The 24,007-nt window shown below is 51.0% G+C and overlaps 1 protein-coding gene across 2 annotated transcripts in view; it reads right to left on the reverse strand.

Moving 5' to 3' along the window:
- Olfml2a (olfactomedin like 2A) overlaps window positions 1-24,007 on the reverse strand; it is a 35,321-nt gene that overhangs the window by 7,324 nt on the left and 3,990 nt on the right. The window contains exons 2-7 of one of the 2 annotated variants that reach the window (XM_015497599.2): window positions 23,965-24,007; window positions 14,562-14,825; window positions 7,952-8,059; window positions 3,498-3,707; window positions 1,535-1,784; window positions 271-543 (exon numbers count right to left, since the gene is read on the reverse strand). In XM_015497599.2, coding sequence (XP_015353085.1) covers window positions 271-543; window positions 1,535-1,784; window positions 3,498-3,707; window positions 7,952-8,059; window positions 14,562-14,798 — 1,078 coding nt within the window. In that variant the 5' untranslated portion in view covers window positions 14,799-14,825; window positions 23,965-24,007. Of the gene's footprint in view, window positions 1-270; window positions 544-1,534; window positions 1,785-3,497; window positions 3,708-7,951; window positions 8,060-14,561; window positions 14,826-18,924; window positions 19,060-23,964 lie in introns of those variants that run through there. The other variant, XM_048813072.1, reaches the window with a different exon arrangement.

Genomic DNA, 24,007 nt, shown 5'->3' on the forward strand with positions numbered 1-24,007 from the left:
CTACCACTGAGCTACACCCCCAGCCCTGTTTATGTAGGTATTCATTTATTTTTGGAGACAGGGCTCATGAAATTGCCCTCACTGGTCTGGAACTTGGGATGTTCCTGCCTCCTCCCAAGTCCCTGGTATCACAGGAGTACGATGTCTCACCAGCTCTAATAACTCTTTAAAAATGTAAAAACCTTTCTCAGTTTGAAGGCCCAACAAACAGGCCGTGAGCTGGATTTGGCCACGGGCTGTAGTCCGCTGATCCCCACGAGGTTTACTCACCTTGGCGAGGGGCTTCTGGGCGTGAAGGTGGCTCTGTGGGCAGGGGTCTGGTGGTGGGGGCTGGGCTGGTGGTGGTGGTGGTGGGGGCTGGGCTGCTGGTGGTGGTGGTGGTGGCAGGGTATGAGGTGGGGGTGTCGGGACCCAGGTTGACTCCCTCTGCGGCCCTTGGTCCAGCCTTGTCCTGCTCCGGCTCTGCAGAGTTGCCCTCGGGGGGTCTGCCCTCCACCTTGGGTGGCAGCTGCTCCAACCAGGAAGTGCCCTTGAGGGCATTGTCTGCAGAGAGAAGACTCCCGCTCACCCCAGGCCCCCCAGGCATCTGCAGAGCCATGGGCCAGGGAAGGAGAGGCCTCCTAAAGGTCCCCCCCACATGGGAGGAAGTGAAAGTTTCTGAAGTGGGAGGCGGGAGGTCTTCCTGGCCAGCGGGCAGGCCCCAGGCCCAGCTCCACCGCCCCCACTGTGGGACAGTTTTTATGGGCAAGTCTTCCTGCCTTGGAGGCCTCAGTTTCCACCTGTGTGAAAAGAGCACCACGAGGCCCACCAGTGTAGGCTACTGTGTTGGTTAGAGGAAAAATATATATAAAATGTTTATACAGGTCCTCGCAAATGTGTGCTTCCAAACACGAGGTTCCTCCCTTTTCTCAGTGTCGAGCACTTTGTACCAATTCTTTCATGTCCTAGACTCAATTCCAGGGCACAGTCCCTCTAGTCAGGGGCAGCTGCAGGGGACCTGGCCTCGGCAGCCTCCCAGGGCCCATTTCCCACGGGCCTTGCTGGTAGAGTCAGATGCCTGCAGCTGTTCCTGGGCAGTAGCCCAGCCAGGGTCAGGGGTCCTGTGCTGTGGCCAGGCTGACATGGCAGGGATCATGGACAGCAGCTGGCACCAGGGTTTGGGGGAAGAAACCCCTGAGCTCTGAGAGGCCAAAAAACAAGGGGGTGTTGAAGGAAACAGGAACCTGACTGTCCCACCTCCCTCCCAGCTTGGACATGGGCCCCACAGAGGGTTTCACTGGTCAAAGTGGTCAGCAGGACCCAGAAAGGGGGAGTAGGATTAGGACACCCCTCGGGGGCCTATCATTTTATTCCCAACAACCCTCTGAGAGGGTATTAGGCCCCATGTGGATGAACAAAGGGGAGCCACAGGTAAGCAAGGGATGGAGCTGGAATCTGGGGCCATCTGGGTGCAGAGAAGACAGGAGGATCCCTGAAGGAGGCCGTCTCTCAGCAAGGACCCACTCCCCAAAATTCCTCCTCCCTTCCAACTCACCAGCTATGGCCTCAGTCCCCTCCTGCCTGCCTGCCTTGTAGTAGGTGAAACCCCGGATCACGGCCTGCTGCTGGGCCAGGGCTCGGGGCTTGGCTGTGGGCTGGGGGAGTCTGCCCTTGCTGCTCTCCTTCCTCAGCTTCTCCACCTTCAGCAGCTTCTCCTTAGGCACTTTTGGGAGGCCCCTGTCTGCAAAGCTCTTCTGCATGCCGCCATATTTGTTGGTATCCTTGCCTTTCCCTCCAGCTGTGTCCTGGGCGAGAAGGGAAGTCTCAGGCTTGGGAAACAGTAGAGAGAATGTTGTGGGGGTCATGAGAGCACAGCATGTGGGGGCTGGGGATGGTCATGTTGTTTCAAACCCTACATCCCAGGTGTTCGTAGGCATTGCGTTCCTTCCCTCCTACAATGGCAACACCCCTGACTGGTTTGCCTCCGTTTCTCCTTGAAGCTCTCTAGTTCCCTTGCAGACTTGAGATCCAACCTGATAGGTTAGATTCCTGTCCCATTCTTCCCAATTTCTGTCCTCTCTTCGCCTGGGGGTAGATAAGACTGGCCCCTAAGAGGCAGCCTCACCTGCCTGCTTCCCAGGTTGGCCTCTCTTACTGGTCTTAGTGTGTGGGCATGAGAGAAGTTCTTGGGTCCCTATGCAGGGTGACCAACTACTCCTAATGTGTCCAGAACTCCCAGTTTTACCAATGAAGGCCCTGCATCCTGTGAAACCCTTCAGTCCCAGGCAAACTGGTGCAGTTGGTTCCACTACCCCAGGACGTGCCACTTCTAATGTCTGTGATTTTGTTATTTTCACTTCCTATTCAAATGCCTCTGATGCTGGCTTGGCACAAGAACACAGGACCTGTGACATCACCCATTGTTAGCCAGAAGCTCCGGCAGATATGGCGAGCACAGCATCGGGTTGCCTCTGTGCGGTTGCCAAAACAACACTTATTTGCGCCTGCGGAGCTGGCACTGGAAAGAGCAGGAAGCCAGCTCTGGGCCAAGGCACAGGCTTCCTCTGTGCCTTCTCAGTACTCAGGCGGTCCCGGCTGCAGTTACAAATGGCCCCACTATCACAATGTCAGCACAGGAGGCTGAGAGGTGGGGAGGAAGGGCTGGGGCTTGGCAGTCACTCAGCCACCTGCTCTCTGCGTGACCACTCTCCCTGCATTCTCGTCTGTCAAACAGCCAGGGCCAACCCTCCTCCAAGGTGGCTCTGGAATTAATGGATAACATCTATGAGAAAGTCAGGTTCAGAGCAGGAATTCCAGCAATGTCAGGTGGCTTCTGCTGCTCACCAAAAACCAAGGTCACTGGGCTGTGTCCTGCCCCCAGGCAGGCGGGCAACTGACTGAGGGGCCCGGACACGTGTCCATCATAGGAAGGACACTGCTCAGTTTATCCACCCAAAGGCGCCTCTCTTTGTAATTGACCTGTCCAGTGCAAGGACTTTATTTTGCAGTGTGCCTGCAGGGTGGACCTTTCTCAAATCTGCACTAAGACACGTTAGCACCCTGTGCTGAGCTTGAAGATGGGACGGGTGGGGGAACTGGTGTCTTTCTACAGGGTCACTCTACAGAGGCATTGCCCGCATCCCACTGAATAGGCACAACCCAGCCAGGAACCTGGCCAGAGCTGGGGTGGCTCAAGGCAGTTTTGCAGGAGAGATGACCTGGTCTCTTGAGGCCAGATGGGGAGTGTTAGTCCACAACTCTAACCCTACTAGTTTGGAAATTTGGGAATAAGAATATTACCAAACACCTGACTGGCCCGTTGGCCAAACCTGCACATCTGCCCCAGCGGGCCCAGAGCAGCCCCCCATCCTCGCCCTGCCTGCCGTGGTGGACCCTCCAGCCTGTCCCACAGCCCCAAGCCTACCCAAAGCTGGCCCTGAGGGCTAAGTCCTGGTGCCCTGTGTCCCCATCACCAATTCCTGTCACCTTCTGGCCTGTGGTCAGAGCTGGAGCCTTACCTGAACCTTGCTACTGGGGCCCGTGGCAGAGGCAGCGGCAGGGACAGCAGCTGCATCCCGCTGCAGCAGCTGGAGGCCCAGGCTGGACAGCTCTTTCTTGATGCTCATCATGATGTCCGAGTGGTTCTCGTAGCTCTTGAGTTGCTCAGTGAGATGGCGCACGCTCTCCTTCACCACCTCGTTCTCCTGGCTCAGGTTGGCCTTGATGCTCTGTGGGGCAGGATGAAGGTCACTCCTTGGCCCGCTTTCTCGGAGTCCCCATCTCAGAGGGATGCCCCAGCTTGGCCATGCAGCCCTGCTGCCCAGTCTCCTGGGCTGGGCTGGGGCAGCGGGTAGGGGCCCAAGCAGGGATGACACCGGGAAAACCCAGGTGGAACAAAGCATGGACTAGGAGGCCTGGTGGCTATTCATGTTTTAAATTTAACAAGTGAAGGAATGAAAATATAGATAATACACGTTTATGGTACTAAATTAAAAAGATATAAATAAATGGGTCTAAAATATATATCTTCCTCTCAGCCTTGTTTATTTCTCAGTGCTGACAATCGTTATGCATTTCTTGCATGTCCTTCTAAAGAGTCTGTACAGTGACAGGGACAAATGTATATGTACAGCCAGGCTCTGGGCACATCTGTAATCCCAAGGACTTAGGAGGCTGAGGCAGGAGGATCATGAGGCCAGCCTCAGCAACTTAGCAAGACCCTGTCTCAAAATAAGAAATAAAAAGGGCTGGGGATGCAGCTCAGTGCTAGGGTATCTCTAGGTTTAATCCCCAGTACCCCCAGAAAAGCATATACACATATAGCTTTTCAAAACTTTTCTTTTTCATTTAACAGCTTATTTTGAGAACTGTTCCATATCTGTCTATATAGCTATATAGTGCTCCCTGTTTTTTTTTTTTTTTTTTCTGTATCAAGGATTGAACTCAAGGGCACTAGACCACTGAGCCACATCCCCAGCCCTATTTTGTATTTTTTTTTAAAGATTTAGCTTTTTTTAATATTCTTTTTTTTTAAGTTTTAGGTGAACACAATATCTTTATTTTATTTTTATGTGGTGCTGAGGATCAAACCCAGTGCCTCGCGCATGCCAGGCGAGTGTGCTACCACTTGAGCCACATCCTCAGCCCTATTTTGTATTTTTTTAAATATATTATTTTATTTGTTGACAAATACAATATCTTTATTTTATTTATTTATTTTTATGTGATGCTGAGGATCAAACCTAGTGCCTTATGCATGCGAGGCAAGTGCTCTACCACTGAGCTACAATCCCAGCCCTATTTTGTATTTTATTTAGAGACAGGGTCTCACTGAGTTGCTTAGTGCCTCACTTTTTCTGAGAATAGCTTTGAACTCACCATCCTCCTGTCTCAGCCTCCCCAGCTGCTGGGATTACAGGCTGGCCCCTGTTCCTTTTAATGGCCACTCATTGTACCATTGTATGCACAGCCAGAATTTAGTTAGCCCTTAGGGACGGTCACTTAAGTTGCTTTTGACCTTTTGCTATTTTAAAAGTATTTTTTAACATTACAAGTAATACATAAATATATGCCTTTCTCCTTCTTCTTTTTCTTAGTACTGGGGATGGAACCCAGGCCTCCAACAAGCTAGGCAAATGCTTTACCTGAGTTACAGTCCCAGCCCATAAACACCTTCTTTTTATAACATACTTAAACAATGTAGTTGGAGTAGACTGTCTGGGGCTCTGCTGTGGGGCAGTCTCCTGGGCCTGGGGGTCCTCCCACAGCCCTGAGCCCTGCCTCTCCTCCTGCTGGGGCCCTGCTGCCCAGGCTAACTTTAGCAGCTCCCAGCCCATCCGGAGTCTACCCCTGGTTCTAAATCTTGCTGGCAACGACTGCTCAGAACCCAGATGTTCCTCACTCTGAGTCCTCCTTAACCTCAGGATCCTGCTGGGCTGCTGTCCAGGTTGGCCTTGCCCACTGCACAGCACTCACGGAAGCTGGGTGGGCCGGTAAGATCCCCAAGACTCCAACAGGCCTGGGTATGTCAGAAACTACTTCTGAGCTGAGGCAGGAGAGAGCTCCAGGGAGCACTTTGCTGAGAAGCCAAGGAGCATCTGAGTTTCATTTCAAATTTCACTCAGAAACCATTCTAGAACCTTAAAGTGGTTCATGTCCAGTCAGCCCTGGGGGACTCAGATTTAGGCACCAACCAGGGGGAGCCAGGAGACTGATACACGTGGATTCAAATCCTTCCTCTCCACTTTGTGGACTGGGTAACTTTGGGTGAGTGATGATATTTCTCTGAGTCTCAGCTTCCTTGCCTGTAAAATGGGGATCCCCATTAAGATGCAGGGTCACTGTGAGGACCAGAAAAGCTAAGGAATGGGAACGTGCATTTTATTATGTTATATTTTATTTTATATTTTTAAGGTCCTGATTTCTTTTTTTTTAATTTTTAGAATTTGTTCTACTTAGTTGTACGTGATAGCAGAATGCATTTCAATTCACCGCACACACATATGGAGCGCAACATTTCAATTCTCTGGTTGTACATGACGTCGAGACGCACCATTCCTGCAATCATACATGTACCAGGGTAATGATGACCATCTCATTCCACTATCTTTCCATCATTCACCATCTTTTCCCGATAACCTCTCCTCACCCTCCCCTTTGCCCCACCCAAAGTTCCTTCCTTCTTCCCATCCCCCCACCACCCCATCATAGATCAACATCCACTAATCTGAGAAAACACTCGGTCTTTAGGTTTTTGGGGATTGGCTTACTTCACTTGGCATAATATTCTCCAACTCCTTCCATTTACCTACAAATGCCATAATTTTAATTCACTTTTAATGCTGAGTAATATTCCATTGTGTATATAAACCACAGTTTCTTTACCCATTAATCTATTGATGGGCATCTAGGTTGGGGGCACGTGCATTTTAAACTGTGATGACAGTTAAGGCAGAAGTTGAAAAGTTGTAAGGCAGACTTCTCCACAATAGTCAGCACTATTGACATTTGCCAGGTGGCCATTTGATGCAGGGGGCAGTTCTGCACATTGCAGGGTATTTAGCAGCATCTCTGGCCTCTACCCAGGAGAAGCCAGTGGCATCTTGGCAACCCAAGATGTCTCCAGATATTGCTGGCTGAGGGGGACAAAAATCACACCTGGCTGAGAACCACTGGTGGAGGAGAACAGAGGAAAGCTGGGACCCCACATTGCTACCTGACACCCTGGCAGGGTCCTCCCCTTGGCAGAGGGAGCCAGCTTCTCCTGAGAAAGACTGCTCTCTCCACTCCCTCCCAGAGACAGCAAAGAGCTGTTTTTTGTCCCATAGGTTTATCACTTAGCAAACCACGGTTAACAAAAACATAGCACAGATAATGCAAAACAGAAGACAATTAAACAATCATTTCTCTGTGGCTGTGGAAATAATTTCTGATTTGTTCCAGGCTCAGCAGACTACCTTCCAGATCATCTGGCTCAGTTACGTGAAGCGGGTTAGTGTTTCCTGAGATTACAAGAGGAAAGGTCAAAGGAGGAGAGCCTCAGAGCTGGCACCAGGAGAGCCTGGATTGTGCCAGGTACACAGGAAATACAGGTGCACAGAACAAATTCAACAAGCCTGAGCTCTCCCCCACGCAGGCCTGGGCTTGGCCAACAGTAGACCTCACCAAACACTTTTTGAATCTTTAAAGCCACTGTGACCAAAGCTTTGGGCTAAGGGGTTAATCTCCCACTCTGGGGCACAGGATGCCCAGGTGCCCTCTCTCTCTGTAAAGGAAGCTGGGAAAGGAAGCCCCCACGCCTGCTCCTGGCAGCTGCAGGCTCCCAGACACCCAGTGGCTCAGCAGAGACCGGATGCAGGAAATGGGAGGAGGCCAGGCTATGCCAACAGAGAGGCCAGCAACCCTTGAACCTGTAGCCTGGAACCCCACGCTCATCTAAGGCTCTCCCTGTCCCCAGAGGGTAGTCCTGGCTGTCTGCCCAGCCCTACAGCAGATTTACCCTGAATAGGCAGGATAGTTAGCACTTTGGTCTCCCCACGGATGGTTCTGGGACAGTCATGCTGTCCTGAGTCCAGCCCCAGCCAGCTTAGCCAGACCTGCCATATTGTATCCATCCAGCAGGCACCACCGACCTGGCCACTTCTGTGAGTGATTCCCTCAGAGCTATGCAGTGTGGGGCCTGACCTTGGCTCACTGAGGGCAACTGCAAGTGCCAGTCCCTGTGCACCTCTCTCCTACAACAGCAGGTGCCTTGGCTTCCCCATCTAAGCTTCCAGCTCCCTATAGGCCCTGGAGCTGCAATCAGACCTCTTCTCCAAAGGCTGGACCCCGTGGGCCTCGCCTCCCTCCCCCAAATCCCTCCTGGAGTCCAGATCCCAAAGCCCAGCAGGATCAATCCAGAATTGCCCAGGTGGACCCTGCCCTCAGCCCCCAGCACTGCACTAGCCTGGCCCTGGCAGGAGCCCGTCCTTACCTCTTCCAGTGTGTCCATCTGGGAGGCCACCTTGTGGACATAGGCATGCACTTTCATCAGGTCCATGCTGTACAGAGCGCCCTCCAGGAGATCCACCATAGACTGCAGCTGCAGGGGAAGGGGAAGGGTTCCGCAAGGCCCTGTGAGGAACCTCGGAACCCACAGCCTCAAAGGGGTCAGCCTGGGCCTGCGCACCCACTAGTCCCAGGGGCTGCAGATCCTCCCTTGTGAGCTCCCATCACTTGCCAGGCTAGGGGCTTAGTGAGTTCTGTCACTTAGTCCTGGTAGCAACTTCACGGGGTATAGAGAGGACACTGGGGGCTTGTCTAGATCTCCTGGGTCCCTATTTCCTGTACCCACCCCTGGCTTCCATGGGCTTCCTTTTAAATTTTTTAAAAATTTATGCATTTGTGGGCTGGGGTTGTGGCTCAGTGGTAGAGCATTTGCCAAGCGTGAGGCCCTGGGTTCTTTCTTCAACACCACATAAAAATAAATAAGTAAAATAACAGCATTGTGTCCATCTACAACTAAAAAAATATTTTTTTAAATTTTATTTATTTGCACTGGGAACTGAACCCAGGGATGCCCTATCCTGGAGCTACATCTCCAGGTTTTTTTTTTTTTTTGGTAGACGGACACAATACCTTTATTTATTTGTTTATTTTTATGTGGTGCTGGGGATTGAACCCAGTGCCTCACGAATACTAGGCAAGTGCTCTGCCACAGAGCCATAACCCCACCTCTAGTTGTTTTTATTTTTTATTTTAAGACAGGAACTTGCTAAGTTGCCAAGGCTGGCCTCTTGCAATCCTCCTACCTCAGCCTCCCAAGCTGCTGGGATTACAGGTGTGGGCCATTGCACCTGGCATTAAGTCTATTTTTTGTTTACACATGATCATTGTACATATTGATGTGGTACGGTGTGACCTTGTAATACATGTATATGCTGTGTAATGATCAAATCAGGGTAACTGGCATAGCCATCGCATCAAACATTTACCAATTTCTTTGTGCTGGTATATATTTGAATATTCAAAATTCTCTCTTGTAGCTATTTTGAAATACACAATTCATTGCTGTCAGCCACAGTCTTCCTACTGTGCTGCTGAGCATAGTGGTTATTCCTCCTCTCCGACTGCACCCCACACCAGCTAACCATCCTGGTGTGCCTTTCTTTTAAGCAAATATATCTGTGATTCTTTTCCAGGATCCACTAAGCTCCCAAAGTGCTAGGCCACCTTGGGAGTGGCTCTGAGGCGTGACTGATGAGTGTGGCATCCCAGCTTCCTTGCCTCAGTGGGGAGAACTGGAGTTGCCACTCCCACCCTGTGTTCCCCTGGGAACCTGGCTGAGGCTGGCTCTTGTCCTGGGCCACACCCTTCTGGACGTCTCCCCTCTCGGCCCTGCTTCTGCCCCTTTAGCCTCTCTGGAGAACACCTTCAGAGTATGTCCCTTGCATACAAATCTCTGGTTCCCAAGCCTGCTTCTAGTGACCCAACCAAACCCAAAGGATGGCCAGTGTTTATCCCCAGGGAGGTGAAGTGACTTGCCCACGGCCAGCAGGTGACAACAGTGGGGCCAGGCCCAGGGTCCAGGTTAGAATAAACCCGAGCGTTTCCCATCATGCTCTACTGCTCCTGTCTTGGGTTCCCACAGGGAAACAGAGGCTCGGGTGAGGGGCTTCACAACAGGTCCACGGCAGGGCTGGGAGCAGATGCCTGGCCTTCTGGCCCAGCCCAGGGCTTGCTCTGCAGCTGCCCCCGCTCCCTCAGGATACGACACCCCCCCCCATGGCCAAGATGCCAGCAAGAGTGTCAGGGAAACCTTGGCACGAGGGACTGGCTGGGAAATCAGCCCTCCCGGCTTCTTGGGAAGGGCAGTTCCTGTGGCCCACCTCCCACACGGCTCCCTCCCATCCACAGCCTCTCTCAGGGCCTGAGGAGGCCAGTGCGCCTGTCTGGCCTAGGCCAGCTATTCCCAAAGTGGAAGTTTTACTCCCACTTTCCCAGGGGTGTTCAAACTCTTTTAAGCCAGGGAATTTTTCTCTGAGGAGAACCTAAGCTCTAAAACAGAAAAGGGGGTGGGCACCCCTGCTGGGAGCCGTGGTAGGGCCCAGAGACCTCTCTGCTCCCTCACAACCTCACTCTGGCCCTGGGGGGTTGCCCAGCACCCCCAGGCGCTGTGGAGCACAGCTGGAGAGCCCTGCATCAGGGTCCTTTGCTGTGAGATGGGGCAGTAGGGCTGTGGTAAGGAGTGGGGACTCTGTGCTGAGCTGAGCCCAGCTGGGCACACAGCAAGGACTTCTGAACACCAGTGCCACCGTCACTATTCCAGGGGGCAAATGGGCAGCTCCCAGCCTCACTCTGTGCCTTCACGGCCTCTGAAACTAGTTTTGACAAGGGTCTCTCCCGCATATGGTGTCCCTCCTCCTGAGCCTGGCATTTGATACGCCCCTGCCCCCCTCTTCACGCTCAGCACAAGTTTACACTGAGTCACGTACAGAGATGAACAAGATGACTTGAGCCCCCAGCGTCCTCTACAGACAAAGACACGGGCGGTGACAGACAGGCACCCAGAACAGGGGACACAGGCAGTGACACATGGATGCCCAGATCACTCATGGTGAGGGGCCGACTTTGTCTGGAGCTGGGTGTGGATTAGGAAAGGCTGCTGGGGAGGCTTTGTTGGAGCCAAGCTCTGACAGAGGAGCCCACATCCGGCTGAAATGTCCCAGAAAGGACATTCCGAGCAAAGGGTACAGCGTGTGCCACGCGCTGGAGGTGAGGAGAGACACAGTGTGCTGCAGCAGGCTGCTCCGAGTGTGTCCTGTGACTAGCGCGGGTTCAAACTGCCTACTACGTCTCTAATAAAATGATTACAGAACACGAGACAGCTTCTTAGAAAGCTTTACAGCCACTTGACAAAGCAGCTGTATATTTGTGGACTCAAGAAAACACTGGCTTACATTTGGCATGTCTGTCTTTGTTTTGGTTCATTTTTCTAATAACTCATTGGTGTTTTACAAAAATATTGTCTTTGGCAGATTTCTTTTATTTTCTTTTTTAAAAGTCAGCCAGGTGTGGTGGTCCATGCCTGTAATCCCAGCGACTTGGGAGGCTGGGGGAGGAGGATTACAAGTACGAGGCCAGCCTCAGCAAATTACCAGGTGCTAGGCTACTTAGTGAGAGCCTGTCTATCAAAAAAAGGGGAGGAGGGGCTGGGGATGTGGCTCAAGCGGTACAGGCGAGGGGCGCTGGGTTCGATCCTCAGCACCACATTAAAAAAAAATGAAATAAAGATGTTGTGTCCATCAAAAAAAAAAAAAAAAAACTAAAAAATAAATATTAAAAAATTCTCTCTCTCTCTCTCTCTCTCTCTTTCTTTAAAAGAAGCGGGGGGAGGAGCTGGGGATGTGGCTCAGTGGTTAAGCACCCCTGGGTTCAAAACAAAAAACAAAAACCAGGTGATCCTTCACTGCAGATAGTTTGAGAAACACTGTATAAGAGGAAGTGACAGGAGGCCAGCAGGGCTGGGGCAGAGAGGGCAGGGAGGCCTCTGTCACATGTACTCCACTGGCCCTGTCCAGAATGGCCTCACTTCTCTGCCTGAGGAACTCCTACACATCCTTCAAGGCCCATCCAAGGTTATCCCCTGCTTGCAGCTCTCTCAGTCCCTGGGACATCCCTGGCCCAGTACTGAACACACTGCCTTCTTGGGGTCAGTAGCTGTGTCCTGACAAGCCTGGGGACTCCTCAAGGCTAGGCCACGTGTGCCCCATGACCGGAAGGCAAGGAGTAGAGGAGAAGAGGCCACCAACCTGATCTGGAGGGAGTGGCGCAGAGCCCTGCAGGAGGCCAGGTCCCAGCTGGAGCTACCCCCTTGAGGGGAGGAGGGCGATGCAGGCAGGTGCCCAGCTGAGGGCCCCCCTGGATGTTTCAGAGAGCCTCCTGCCAAGGGGGGGCCACACTGAATGGGAGAAGCCAGTGCCTTGCCCCTTTCTCCTCCTGGGGTCCAGAGTACCCTCGGCACTCACTCCTGCCCTGTGAGCTCAGTGAGGTGGGATCCCCTCGGCCTGCCCTGGCCCCACCTGCTCAGTCAGTCCACCTTCACCCTACTCTCACCCAGCTCTCCAGGGCTGAGTCAAGTCCCCCATGTCTGCAGGGCATGAGAAGGCCTAAGGGACAATGGCCTGGTAGAGAAGGCTCCTGGGTGAGAGAGCTGCCTGTGACCTCTCTTGTGGGCAAGGGGATGCTACAGGGAATTCCCTGCTTCAAATCTTAGTACTGTCACTCTCTTGCTGTGTGATCTTAGGCAAGTCATAACCCCTCTCTGGGCCTCAGAGTCCCTTACAAGTAAAGCTGGCACCATAAGTTCCCTTTCCCAAGGGTTGCGGCAAGGATTAAAGTAGCTAGTGTTCATGAAAAGAGCTTTGTGTGTCTTCATGTCAAGCATCTTTATGATTCAGTTACTGAGACGCCGACTGGAATAGGAATTGAATTTGTCCCTGTAAATGAAGACAAGTCTGTGGCCTGAGTGGCTGAAGTTGCTTGGGAATTTCCAGGAAGACAGTGTGGTTCAGTGACTGTCAAACTGTCAGGAGGCCTAAAATTCACCTTCCCCCTCCAATTTTGTAAATATTTGGCATGCAACATCCATGAAACTGTCAGGTTAGGTGTTATGAAAATAAAACTAAAGGTAAAATTAAAGAAAACATTCTTAGCCAATTGCTGTGAGACAATTTTCTCTTTCTCTTTATTTTTTTGGGTGGGGGTTACTAGAGATTTACCACTGAGATACATTCCCAGTCCTTTTTATATTTTTGTTTTGACACAGCCTCTCACTAAGTTGCTAAACTTGTGATTCTCCTGCCTCAGCCTCCTGAGCAGCTGAGACACCATGTCCAGCATTGGAGACAAGTTTTCAGGGTCTCTTGCTTTTCTGCACGTCTTGCACACAGAGGAGCTGTCTTTGTTCCCAGCCATCTCGTTGTATAGGAAACAGCTCTGGAAGAAGGTAAGAGCAGAGCATTTCTCTCTAGAAAATTATAAAAGGTTCAGATTTCCTTAACTCAGGGCTCTTCTCTATAACACTGCTCCCTGTGTGTGCTGTGGGTAATCTGCCTCTAACTGCATCACCCCATGGAAACTTGAGCTGGGAAACCAGTGCAAGAAAATATTTGCTGGCCGGATACAGTGGCCAGTAATCCCAGTGGATCCAGAGGCTGAGGCAGGAGGATCACAAATTTGAGGCCAGTCTTAGCAATTTAGCAAAGCTCTAAGGAACTTAGGGAGACCTTGTGTCAAAACGAAAACCCAGGGCTGGGCTTGTGGCTCAGCGGTAGAGCGCTCGCCTAGCATGGGCAGGACCCCGGTTCGATCTCAGCACCACATAAAAATAAAGGGATTGTGTTGTGTCCATCTACACCTAAAAAATAAATATTAAAAAAAAATGAAAACCCAAAAGAATTGGGCTTGTGGCTCAGTGGTAAAGTGCCCCTAGGCTAAATCCTCAGTACTACTAATAATAAAAATAAAAATAAAAAATTGCTGTGAGTAGTAAGATCCTTTGTCTTGGACCCAGGAGGCTTGAGTCTTCTGCCAATGTCTATGAAACTGTCAGGTTAACTTGTTAGCTCACAGGCAGGGTAATCTTGCATGCTTTGTGACACCAAACAGGCAAAACAGACACATGTTTGGAAGGAGTTGAAAAAGATACTTTGAAAAGATGCCAACAATCTGGCCCTTTTCAAGAGAAAAAAGAGAAAAGCCCTTGAAGCACCTGCTCTGGACATAGTAGAACCTCAGTTTCAATCCCAGCCCCATCAGTCTTACTGAGTGCCCTGCTGGGTTTGGTATGAATGGCACAGAGGCATCTGGCTGGCAGTGGGGACTGAGATGTACCCAGAACACACCTATCCTTGGGCCTAGTGGTGGGCCCTCACCCTGGTGCTGGCTCTCCCAGAAATGGGACCTCTCTTGAATCTGCCTATGGGGATGCAGTTTCTAATTCACACAGAAGTGGAGTGTCCCTTGTCAGAAATGCTTGGGACCAGAACGCTTTGTATTTGGATTTTGATTTTTTGGGGGGATTTTGTAATATTTGGGGATGGAACCCAAATCTAAACACAAAATTCATTCTGTTTCACAGACACTTTACACATATAGCTGAAGGTAATTTTATATAATATTTTAAATAATTTGTTCAGGAAACAAAGTTTCACGGTATAGAATTTTCCACTTGTGGAATCTCAAAAGTTTCAGGTTGTGGAACATTTCAGATTTTGGATTTTCAGATTAGGAAGGTTCAACCTGTGTAGACAGAGGCTGCCTGTCACTGGGTGACAAGTTACCTAGCTCCTCTAAACCTCCAGTTTTCCAAATCATAAAATGAAGACCATCATCTCACATGTCACAGAATGGTCTAAGCTTTCGGAGAAATGACTTATAAAAGGAGTTTGGCTGAACAGTCGTGGGCAAGAAGTGAGTTCTCCCTGGGGAGCTTCAGTTTCCTGACCTGTGAAATGGGGTGGTAACAGCACTTGCCTCCCAGAAGGTGGTGCGCTGTCACCGAAGGACGCCTGGCACCACCTCCCTGGCCCCTCCACGCCTACCTTGAGGAGCTCAGGTGCCTGCCTTTTGAGTTTCTCCATCTTCCACTCGTTCTCACAGGGGTTGAGCGAGGAGGGCGGCGCGGTGCAGGAGCAGCGGCAGTCGGTGCCCGAGCTCAGGGTCTCCACGGTGTAGAAGTCCTCCACCCTCGCGCGCCCGCTGCGCACCCGGCTGCACGCGTCCTTGCTCAGCGGTCGCATGATGCACTTGCAACGGCAGTCCGAGCCCTCCGACGTCATCCGCACCTGGTCCAGGTCACCGAACACCTGTGGGGATGGAGGAGTCAGGGGGCTCCGCGCGACGTCAGCCAGTGCCGTGGGGTGAGAAGGATCCAGCCCGGCTGGCCTGATGGGGGGCGGGGGGTAAAGGGTGGTGGTGCGGGCCGGGGGGGGGGGGGGCAGCCCCTGCAGGGAAATAGGGCCCTTATGTGTCTGCGCAGCTGTCACCCCAGCAACCTGGGAGGCCAAGGCAGCAGGATTGCAAATTCTGTCTATCTAAGAACCTGGAAGATCTTCCCATCTTGAGGATTGCAAATCTGAGACTTCGGTAATTTAGGCAGACTGTTGCCTTAAAACAAAAAATAAGCTGGGCGTGGTTGCGCACACCTGTAATCCCAGTGTCTTGGGAGCCTGAGGCAGGAGGATCTTGAGTTCAAAGCCAGCCTCAGCAACTTAGTGAGGTCCTAAGTAACTCAGTGGGACCCTGTCTCTAAATAAAACGCAAAAAAAGAGTGTTAAGCACCCCTGGGTTTCCTCCCTAGTACCAAAAATTTTAAAATAAATAAATAAAAGTGCTGGGGTATAATTCAGGAGTAGAGCCCAACAGGCTTTAATCAATAATGATGATGATGATGATAATAATAATAATAATAATAATAACATTGCTATTATTGCTACTATTACTATTAATGGCTGCTATGGAAAAGTCTGGTGGGTCTTCAATAAGTCAAACAGAATTACTATAAGATTTTTTTATTTTTTTGTATTGGGGATGGAACAGAGGAGCATTCTACCACTGAGATATAACCCCCAGATCTTTTTATTTATTATTTTGAGCCAGGGTCTTGTTAAATTGCCCAAGACCTTGCTAAATTGCTGAGGCTGGCCTTGATCCTGTGATCCTCTTGTCTCAGCCTCTGAGGTCATGTGGATTATAGGTGTGTGTCACTGCTCCTGGCTGATGCAGTAATTCTTTGTTTGGAAAACAGGTATCCAAAGACCTGTGTGAACATTCATAGCAGCATTATTCAAACAGACACAGAACGAACACAACACACATTCCAGCCACTGAATAGTTAAACAAAATGTGGTATGTAGACACAATTAAATATCACTCAGCCATAAAAAGAAGTGGGGTACTGATTCAGGCTGCAACACAGATGAGCCTTGAAAACATAATGGTAAGTGAAAGAAGCCAGACATGAAAGGTGACATATTGTACAATTCCATTTATATGAAATATCCAGAATAGGCAAATCCAGAAAGACAGAAAGCAGACTAGCAGTTGGAAGGATTCAGAGGGAGAGAGAAACGGGAGTGGCATTTAACAAGATTTCTTTTTGGGGTGATAAAAATTTTCTGGAACTACAGAGTGGTGATGCTCACACAACACTGTGAATGCACCGGTGCACCTCCCACTAAACTATATACTTTTTTTTTTTTTTTAAATAGTACTGGGAATTGAACCGAGCATGCTCTACCACTGAGCCACATCCCCAGTCCTTTTAAATTTTTATTTTAAGACAGGATCTTGATAAATTGTCAAGGCTGACCTTGACCTTGCAATCCTCCTACCTCAATCTTCCAAGTCACCAGGATTACAAGCCTACATCATCATGCCTAGCATAAAATGGTAAATTTTATGTTACTTTTCTAAAATGTAATATTTATGTATTTTATGTGTTTTTTTCACAATGATAAAGTAGGAAAATCTTTAATTGAGCACTTACTGCATCCTAGGTTTTACAGGCATTATGTCCTTTAATAATACATATGTGAGGGTATCATTACCTCCCAAGTCCTAACCATGTGACCTAATGCTCTTGCTCTAATCTCTCTTCTTACTGCCCTTCCCTTCTGATGGCTTACTCCACTTCAGCCTACGGTCCTTTGCATATGTAATGCTGTCACCCTAAAACCTCATCCCTTTCACATTCCCCTGGTTTGTTCCATTATGCTGCTTATTTCTCTGCTCACGCGTCACCTCCTCTGAGAAAACCTCCCCTAACTATTCTTTATGGCCTTATTCAGTCTTTGTTTTTCATTATGTGACCACCTGAAATATTGTACCTCTATTTGCTTATTTTCTTTCTTTCCTTCTCTTTTATAGGCAACATTAGAGACAGGGTTTGGCTGGGAGTCTGGTTCGGTAGCAGAGTGCCTGTCTAGCAAGTTGGTGGCCCTGAGTCCCATCTCCAGCACCAACAAAAAAAATATTATTTAAAGATAGGTGCTGTGTCTAGTGCTCTCCTGTACCCCAACCGTGCCTACTTGACCTCTGCTGAGAGTAGGAGCTCCACAAGTACCTGCTGGACAAGCAGGCCACCTTCCATAGAGAAGCCAGAGAGCATCAGGGCGGGTGCCTGGAGCCTGGAGCCCAGGGAGACCGTGGGCAACTCCACCTTTCTGTGCCTAAGTTCCTCATCTGTAACATGGGCTACTGCCTCTGGGGCTGTTATGAAGGTGAGTTCATGCAGCTGTAGGACAGGGCCCAGCATGTCTGAAGTGTGCCTTCTCTACGTACTGTCAGTAACGTAGGTTAAAAAACAGGTTCAGCGGAGTGAGTCACAGGCTTGAGGTCACACACCTCTGCTGTAGAAGATCTGGTTCCAGAATACAATCCACAAACCCCATACTACTTCTCTTACTGACTCATTCCCCATGTCCTGAGTGACTTGAAATGTGTTACACAACCTTGCTGAGCCTTGTTCCTTCCCGTGGTAAAAATGGAGGATTCTCCATAGCCAGCTTCCTCATGGTGGGGATCAAACCAGATGACATCAGCCCTTCCCTTTTCTTTCTTTTTTTTTTTTTAATATTTAAGTTTTAGCTTTAGGTGGACACAATATCTTTATTTTATTTTTATGTGGTGCTGAGGATCGAACCCAGTGCCTCACGCATGCCAGGAGAGTGCGCTACTACTTGAGCCAAGTCCCCAGCCCCAGCCCTTCCCTTTTCTTTCAGCCCCCTCCTGGGGGGACACACTGAACACACCGTCCAGGTGTGCTGCTCACTGTTCACTGGGGGCAGCAGGGCTTTGTGCCCGTGGGAGTCAGCCTAGGGCGTCCCGCAGCCTGCCTTGCCCTGACACACCTCTGGGCCCTGGGCCCCTGGGCAGCCTCCCCCCTAGCTGGCCCAGCTGCCCACACTGGGCTCTGGGACCTTGACCATTATTCATGGCTCAGTCAACAAACTTTGCTGGCCTTGGGGCTGCTTGGCTTTTCCCGAAGGCCCCCAGGACTCAAGTGAGCTTGTGGCTCCCTCGGGCTTTCTGCCAAGCCCAGGGCTGTGGGTGTCCCGGGCCCTTCTGGGAGGGCCTTGGGTACCCCACTTTTGCTCAGTCATCTATTTGAGCCCCTGGTCTCTGCCAGGCCCTGGGTGCTAGCTAGGGGTACAGAAGAAAGAGATTGAGGCATCCTCTTGACCTTCGCAGCCTTGGAGAAGTGTCTGGGTGAACTCTGAGAGCAGACAACTCAGAGGAGGGCCCCTTTGGAGGACGTCTCTCAGGGGGACAAGGGCATTCTGGGAAGTCAATCAGACAAGTGAAAACACCCAAGGGCTTGGCTCTCCGGGGGCCTAGAGGTGGCTCACTCTGGCTTGTGTCTTTGGGGGCCAGGGTGGCAGGAGGTGAGGCTGGTGTGAGTGGCAGAGCCCAGTTCTTGGAGGGTCCTACGCTGGCTGAGGATCTTGGCATTTTTCTGGAAACACTAGGGAGCCTCGGAAGGATTTTATTTTATTTTATTTTTTTTTTTAATATTTTTATTTTTTAGTATTTGGCGGACACAACATCTTTGTTTGTATGTGGTGCTGAGGATCGAACCCGGGCCGCACGCATGCCAGGCGAGCACGCTACCGCTTGAGCCACATCCCCAGCCCCTCGGAAGGATTTTAAACAGCAGAGAACCAAGGTCAGATCCACACCACAGGAAGCTCACTCAGGCTGCTGCGGGGACAGATGGCAGATATGCGCAGCAAGTTCAGGACATGCAGCAGCCCAGCCGGCATTTCTGGAGCACTCCTTCAGCATTGGGGCAGTGGTAGAACACAGTCATGGGCCACCTACAGCTGTGTGCTCTTGGAGGGATTACTTAATATCTCTGGGCCTTCATTTCCTCATCTGTAAAATGGGGGTGTTACTAGTGCTTACCCAACAAAGGTCTGTGTGAGGACTGAGATGGAGTCCCAGAGCACACAGGGTATCACCTATACTGCAGCTGTCATTCTCACTGTCAGTAGTCCTATCGGGCGTTGGCTGTTCATTTCTCTGTGGGAGTGGCAGATATTCTCTTTCTTTCTTTCATTCATTCTTCTATTTTTAGCAGCATCCTACAGGCAAGGAGACAGTTCTGGAGCCATCAAATGAGAGGATGAGCCCTTGTTGTGTGGACTTCCCTGCTCTCTGCAGCTATGCAGGAGGAGGGGAGAGTGGGGGGGGGTGGAAGGAGTGTGTCCTGGCCACTGTGGGTCAAGTCTCTCCTGCCTGTGAACACTGACAGCGAGACTTGGGAGCCTGTGGATTCTCTAGGCTTCTGGGAGTGCCCTAACCCTGCCTTTTCTTGCCAGTCCCAAAATGGGGTCAAGAGCCCAGTAGGGCAAGGCTCAGTGACACATGCCTGTCATCCCAGCAACTCAGCTGAGGCTGAGGCAGGAGGATCGTGAGTTCAAGGTCAGCCTCAGGAACTTAGTGAGGCTCTAAGCAACTTGGCAAGACCCTGTCTCTAAATAAAATATAAAAATGGGCTGGGGACGTGGTTTAGTGCTTAAGTGCTCCTGGGTTCAATCCCGGGTCCTAAAACAAGACCAGCAGTTAAATGTGGTTGTGCGCTGTGTGGTCAGGCCAGAGAGGCCTCCCCAGGACCCGCCTACCCAACACCCACCCCACCAGCAGCAGCCTCCACATTAGGCTGCTACATTCCTTCCCTCCCCAGATGAGCTGCTATGTCCTGCTGGGGGCGGCCAAGGCCCTGACACAGGCCAGGAGTTGGAAGAGGTCCTCTGCTCCCAGCCCTGGCGGCCAGGAGTCCAGGCACATCCCGCGAAACTGAACTGGGGACAGCATAGTGCCATTTTTAAGTTGGGGAGTCTGAAAACCATTGGTGCACCCAGAGCAGCGGGCAGGGATCTGGCACAGAATAATTTCTCTGAAAGGTACCTGCTTTGGCCGCTGAAAACCCTCCCTCATCTTCACCCATCGTTTTCTATCCCTCTTTTTAAAAAATATTTTTTAGTTGTCAATAGATCTTTTATTTTATTTATTATTTACTTATATGTGGTGCTGAGGCTGGAACCCAGGGCCTCACACATGCTACGTAAGCGCTGTTATCATGAGCCCAGGCCCAGCCCTTTCTATCCCTCTCTGCTATCACCACAACCCCATCTTAGGAATAGAGAAGCTGAGTGTCAGAGAAGACTAGGGGCTTGCCCAGGGTTGCACAGCACAACCAGGCTCCAAAATCTGGTTTACATGTCGTCCCTCCCAGGACCACCCACAGTCACCAGACAAGGGCTTCTCCCCAGCAACTGAGCTGGGACAGATGGGTCTGCAGAGCAAGGGGCCCTGGGGGGAATAGGGGCTAGGGCTTCCCTGGGCCTGACCCACCCTGCCTTGGCAGGAAGACTAGAGTTGCAGCCAGGTAGGAAGTTCCTGCCTCAGTCGCCCTCCTCCTGTAGCTGTGCTCAGTGCTGCTGCCAAAGCCCCTAGGCGGTTTTTATGCTGAAAAATGTCCAAGGAAATCTCACAACGAGATGACAAGAGGGTGTACTTGAGATTTTTCTGAAGAAGAGATGTATAAATCTGACCAGAGTGGGAAGGGAGGGTTCAAGCTGTGGAATGTTCTAGCAGTAGGGGAACAGGCTCGAATGCTGTCATGTTGAGGTTGGGGCTGCCCTTGGCTCTTAGAGCAGCCCAGCCGGGTGAGACAGTTTCCACGCAAAGCCTCCCCCTGGAGCCCACTGTCACTGGACACCTCTCCTGGATCCCAGAGGCACAGAAAACTTGATCCATCCAAGACCAACATCCATCCAGCCTTCTTCTCCCAAACCTGTGCCCACCTACCTTCCTGCCCAACCTGGATTTCTGGATTTCTTTTGTTCCCTACATGACCTGTCAGTCACCATGTTCTTCAGGGTCTTCACCCTAAGTGTCTCCTACCTCTGTCTACTCCAGGGACACAGCCCTAAGTCAGGCCACATGAATGTTGTCTGGACAACCAACAGGGGAGCTTCTTCTCAGTTCATCTTCCAACGCTCTTCTTTGATGATCAGTGTTACTCTTTTGCTCCACAAACCTCTGTAGCTCCCTATCACCCCCACAAGTTCTAAACAGTGGGTCATGCCTCAGAATGACTTGGGGTGCACTTGGAAAATGCAGATGTCTTGACCCTACTTGCCACCCCCTGATTCAGACTTTTTCAGGCTCCCTAGGCCATTTGGATGAGAACTAAATGCCAAGAATCTTGAAGCTCTAGGAATCTCCAAACTCTCACGTTCCCTCTGTTGATACCCAAGCAGCCCCAGCTGACTCTGTTTAGGGCTCAAGTCCATCGGATATGAAGGGTCCATGAGCTCCTCAGCATGTTGGCAGATTGTGCATGATTGTGAATGTAAGCGCTGGGCACAGGGTTTTCGACACGGAATACTCCTCAGGGCTTTGTTCTTGTGTCCCAGTCAGTCAGGGTGTTGGGTAAGACCTTCCCTGCAGAGCCCCGGTGGGGACTGGCCTCATGCACTGGAAACAGGAGGAAGACTCCCTCACTCAGCCGCTCTCCCAGCTCAGGAGCCTGCTTCCAATTACACCCACAGGCGGAAACTCTGGGAGCAGACAAGAAGCAACACCTAAGCCCCTGGGACGGGCCTGGAACATCTGACCTAGCCTGGGACACCACAGCTTGCCTGCTCCAGCCCCTCCTGCTCCCCTGGTCTGGCTCCCACAGCCCTTGGCCTTCGCTCTGCCTCCAGGATCCTGGACAGAGGGATGAACAGACACTCTCTAATGCATGCAGGAAGTAAGGTGCAGTACCCCTTCTGCAGATGTGAAAGCTGAGGTAAAAAGGGGAATTCTCAGCCCTATCCAAGCAGGTTCCCTGGGGTCTTTGGTGCCATTACTGGGTGTCGTGTGGTTACCTGTCCTTCCATCCCAATCTCCAAGCTGGGCAGCCCTTCAGAAATGCTGGGGAAGCAGTGAACTCCCTTTCCTACTCCCAGGCTAGACAAAGCACTTCCTTAGATGGAAACTCCGAATTCTATTTAGGACAGACATTGCTATAAATGTGAAATTAAAACACAGTGAGCAAGAAGCTGGCAGAGGAGATACCGACAGAGTTCCTTGGTGATTCCTGGGAGTGAGTTGTCCCTGCATCCCTAAAGGTTCTGGACAGGAGGGGAGACTGGACCTCCTGATCAGGAATTCTGCCTGAAGAGAGGTCAATTTAACCCTTTAGAGTGCTAATCCACTTCAAGGTCCAAGCTGGGCTCCCCACCAACCGGGGGGGGAAAATAGGACAGGCTCAGAGAGGAAGGAGGGGCTATTATGGGGGAAGCGGTGGTGATAATGAAAACAGCTCTCTCAGAGCCTGCAGGAGTCTGGCCAGGCTAAGGAATGCAGAGTACATTCACCCATCACTTGATTTTTATTTTTCCCAGCTGGCTGAAGTGGCACATGGGTGGGAAGTGTCTGGGGGAGGGCTGTGCTGGGTCCCCCAGCTGCTTCATCCTCCCAACTCTTGGATGTGCCTCCCCACCCCACCAGCCCTGGCTTGCCCTAGGACAACTAAACACTCCCCCCCCCCAACCTAGCAAGTGTTTGGCTGACTCACTACATAAACAGGGTGTTGGGTTTTCTTTGTCTTTGCTTTGTTTTGGATGTGAGCCCTCCCTACAAACTACAGCCCTCTGCATAGCTCAGAGAATGCCCTCCCAGTCAAAGATCAGAGAAGCAAGAGGTGACAAAGCACTGATCAGGTTATTTGGGATTTTCTGTTCTTGTTCTCTTACCTGAGCTCTCCTACTTGAGTCATAAAGGGCCTCAGATGGAAAAGAAGTGGGGGGGGGGCGTTGTTTTTCAGATGGGGGAAATGAAACCCAGAGATAGGCAGTGATTTGTCCAAGGTTACACAGCAAAAGAAAAGCTTCTGCCTTTTACCTGCCTATGGGCAGAGCAGATCCACTTCCACTCGGAAAGAGGCTGGAATGACATTCAGAGAAGTCACTCTAGCCTTCATGTCCTGTGAACAGGGCCCTAAGGATCTCTTTTTCTTTCAGGCTCATCTTCATCAGGTCATTTTCAAAACACCCTTAAGGGAGCCCTGCTCTCACTGACTCTAAGTGCTTTCTCTCTGTACATTCTGGATCTCCCACCCCCTTTTGGGATCCCTATGATAAGATTCCATAATTACAGAATCATTTATTGAGCACCTACTAGGTTCCAGTTGTGCTGCTAAGCATTTTACAGGTATAATCTCATGGAATCTAGAGATCATCAACAGCAGGGAGTGGGTACTATTTTTCTTCCCATGTTTACAGGTGAAGAAATGGGGGCTCAGAGAGATAAAGGCACCAGCTGAGAGAAGGTATGCGATTTAAATTCAGGTGTGCCTGACACGGGAGCAGGGAATAGTTTAGGTCACTTCTGGAGATGCCTCATCCTCCAGAGAGTGCAACCGACTCCTGGCAACAAACAGCATCAGGGCCAGGCCAGTGGAAAGCCCAGATGTGTTCACTGGGAAGGATTCTGGGTCCCTATCCCCGGCCAGAGAGCCTTGACTTAGCGCCCACCACAAACTTGAGGGTTGCTGGGTAACAGTTGCCCTGGGGTCTGCCCCCACGTGGTCAGCCTCCCGTGGAAACCCGGGGCCAGTTTCCGCGCTGTCCCTGCCCAGAGCTCCTGGGAATCCCCTCCTTGATTCTGGATTTCAGCGCTGACTTCCTCCACACATCCAATTGGGTATCAGCACCCCTTCCTTAGGCTCCGGGTCCCAAGCACCCCATCCTCCCCAGCGCTTCTTCCCGCACATGATCCTCTCCCAAGGTCCTCGCTCCCATAGCTTCCTTGCTAAATCCCAGGTCAGATCTCCCCCTTTCTGGGTCCTCAACTCCCTGCGGGTTGCACCCTCCTTGGCCGGCACCCCCAGCACCACGCTCCTCGCACGGAACCTCTCCCAGCTGCGGCAGGTCGGAGGGGCGCGCATACCTTACTGTTGGCAAGCACCGGGTCAGCCCGCAGCAGAAACAGC

The sequence above is a fragment of the Marmota marmota genome, unplaced genomic scaffold, assembly GCF_001458135.2.
Source record: "Marmota marmota marmota unplaced genomic scaffold, marMar, whole genome shotgun sequence".
Taxonomy (NCBI): domain Eukaryota; kingdom Metazoa; phylum Chordata; class Mammalia; order Rodentia; family Sciuridae; genus Marmota; species Marmota marmota.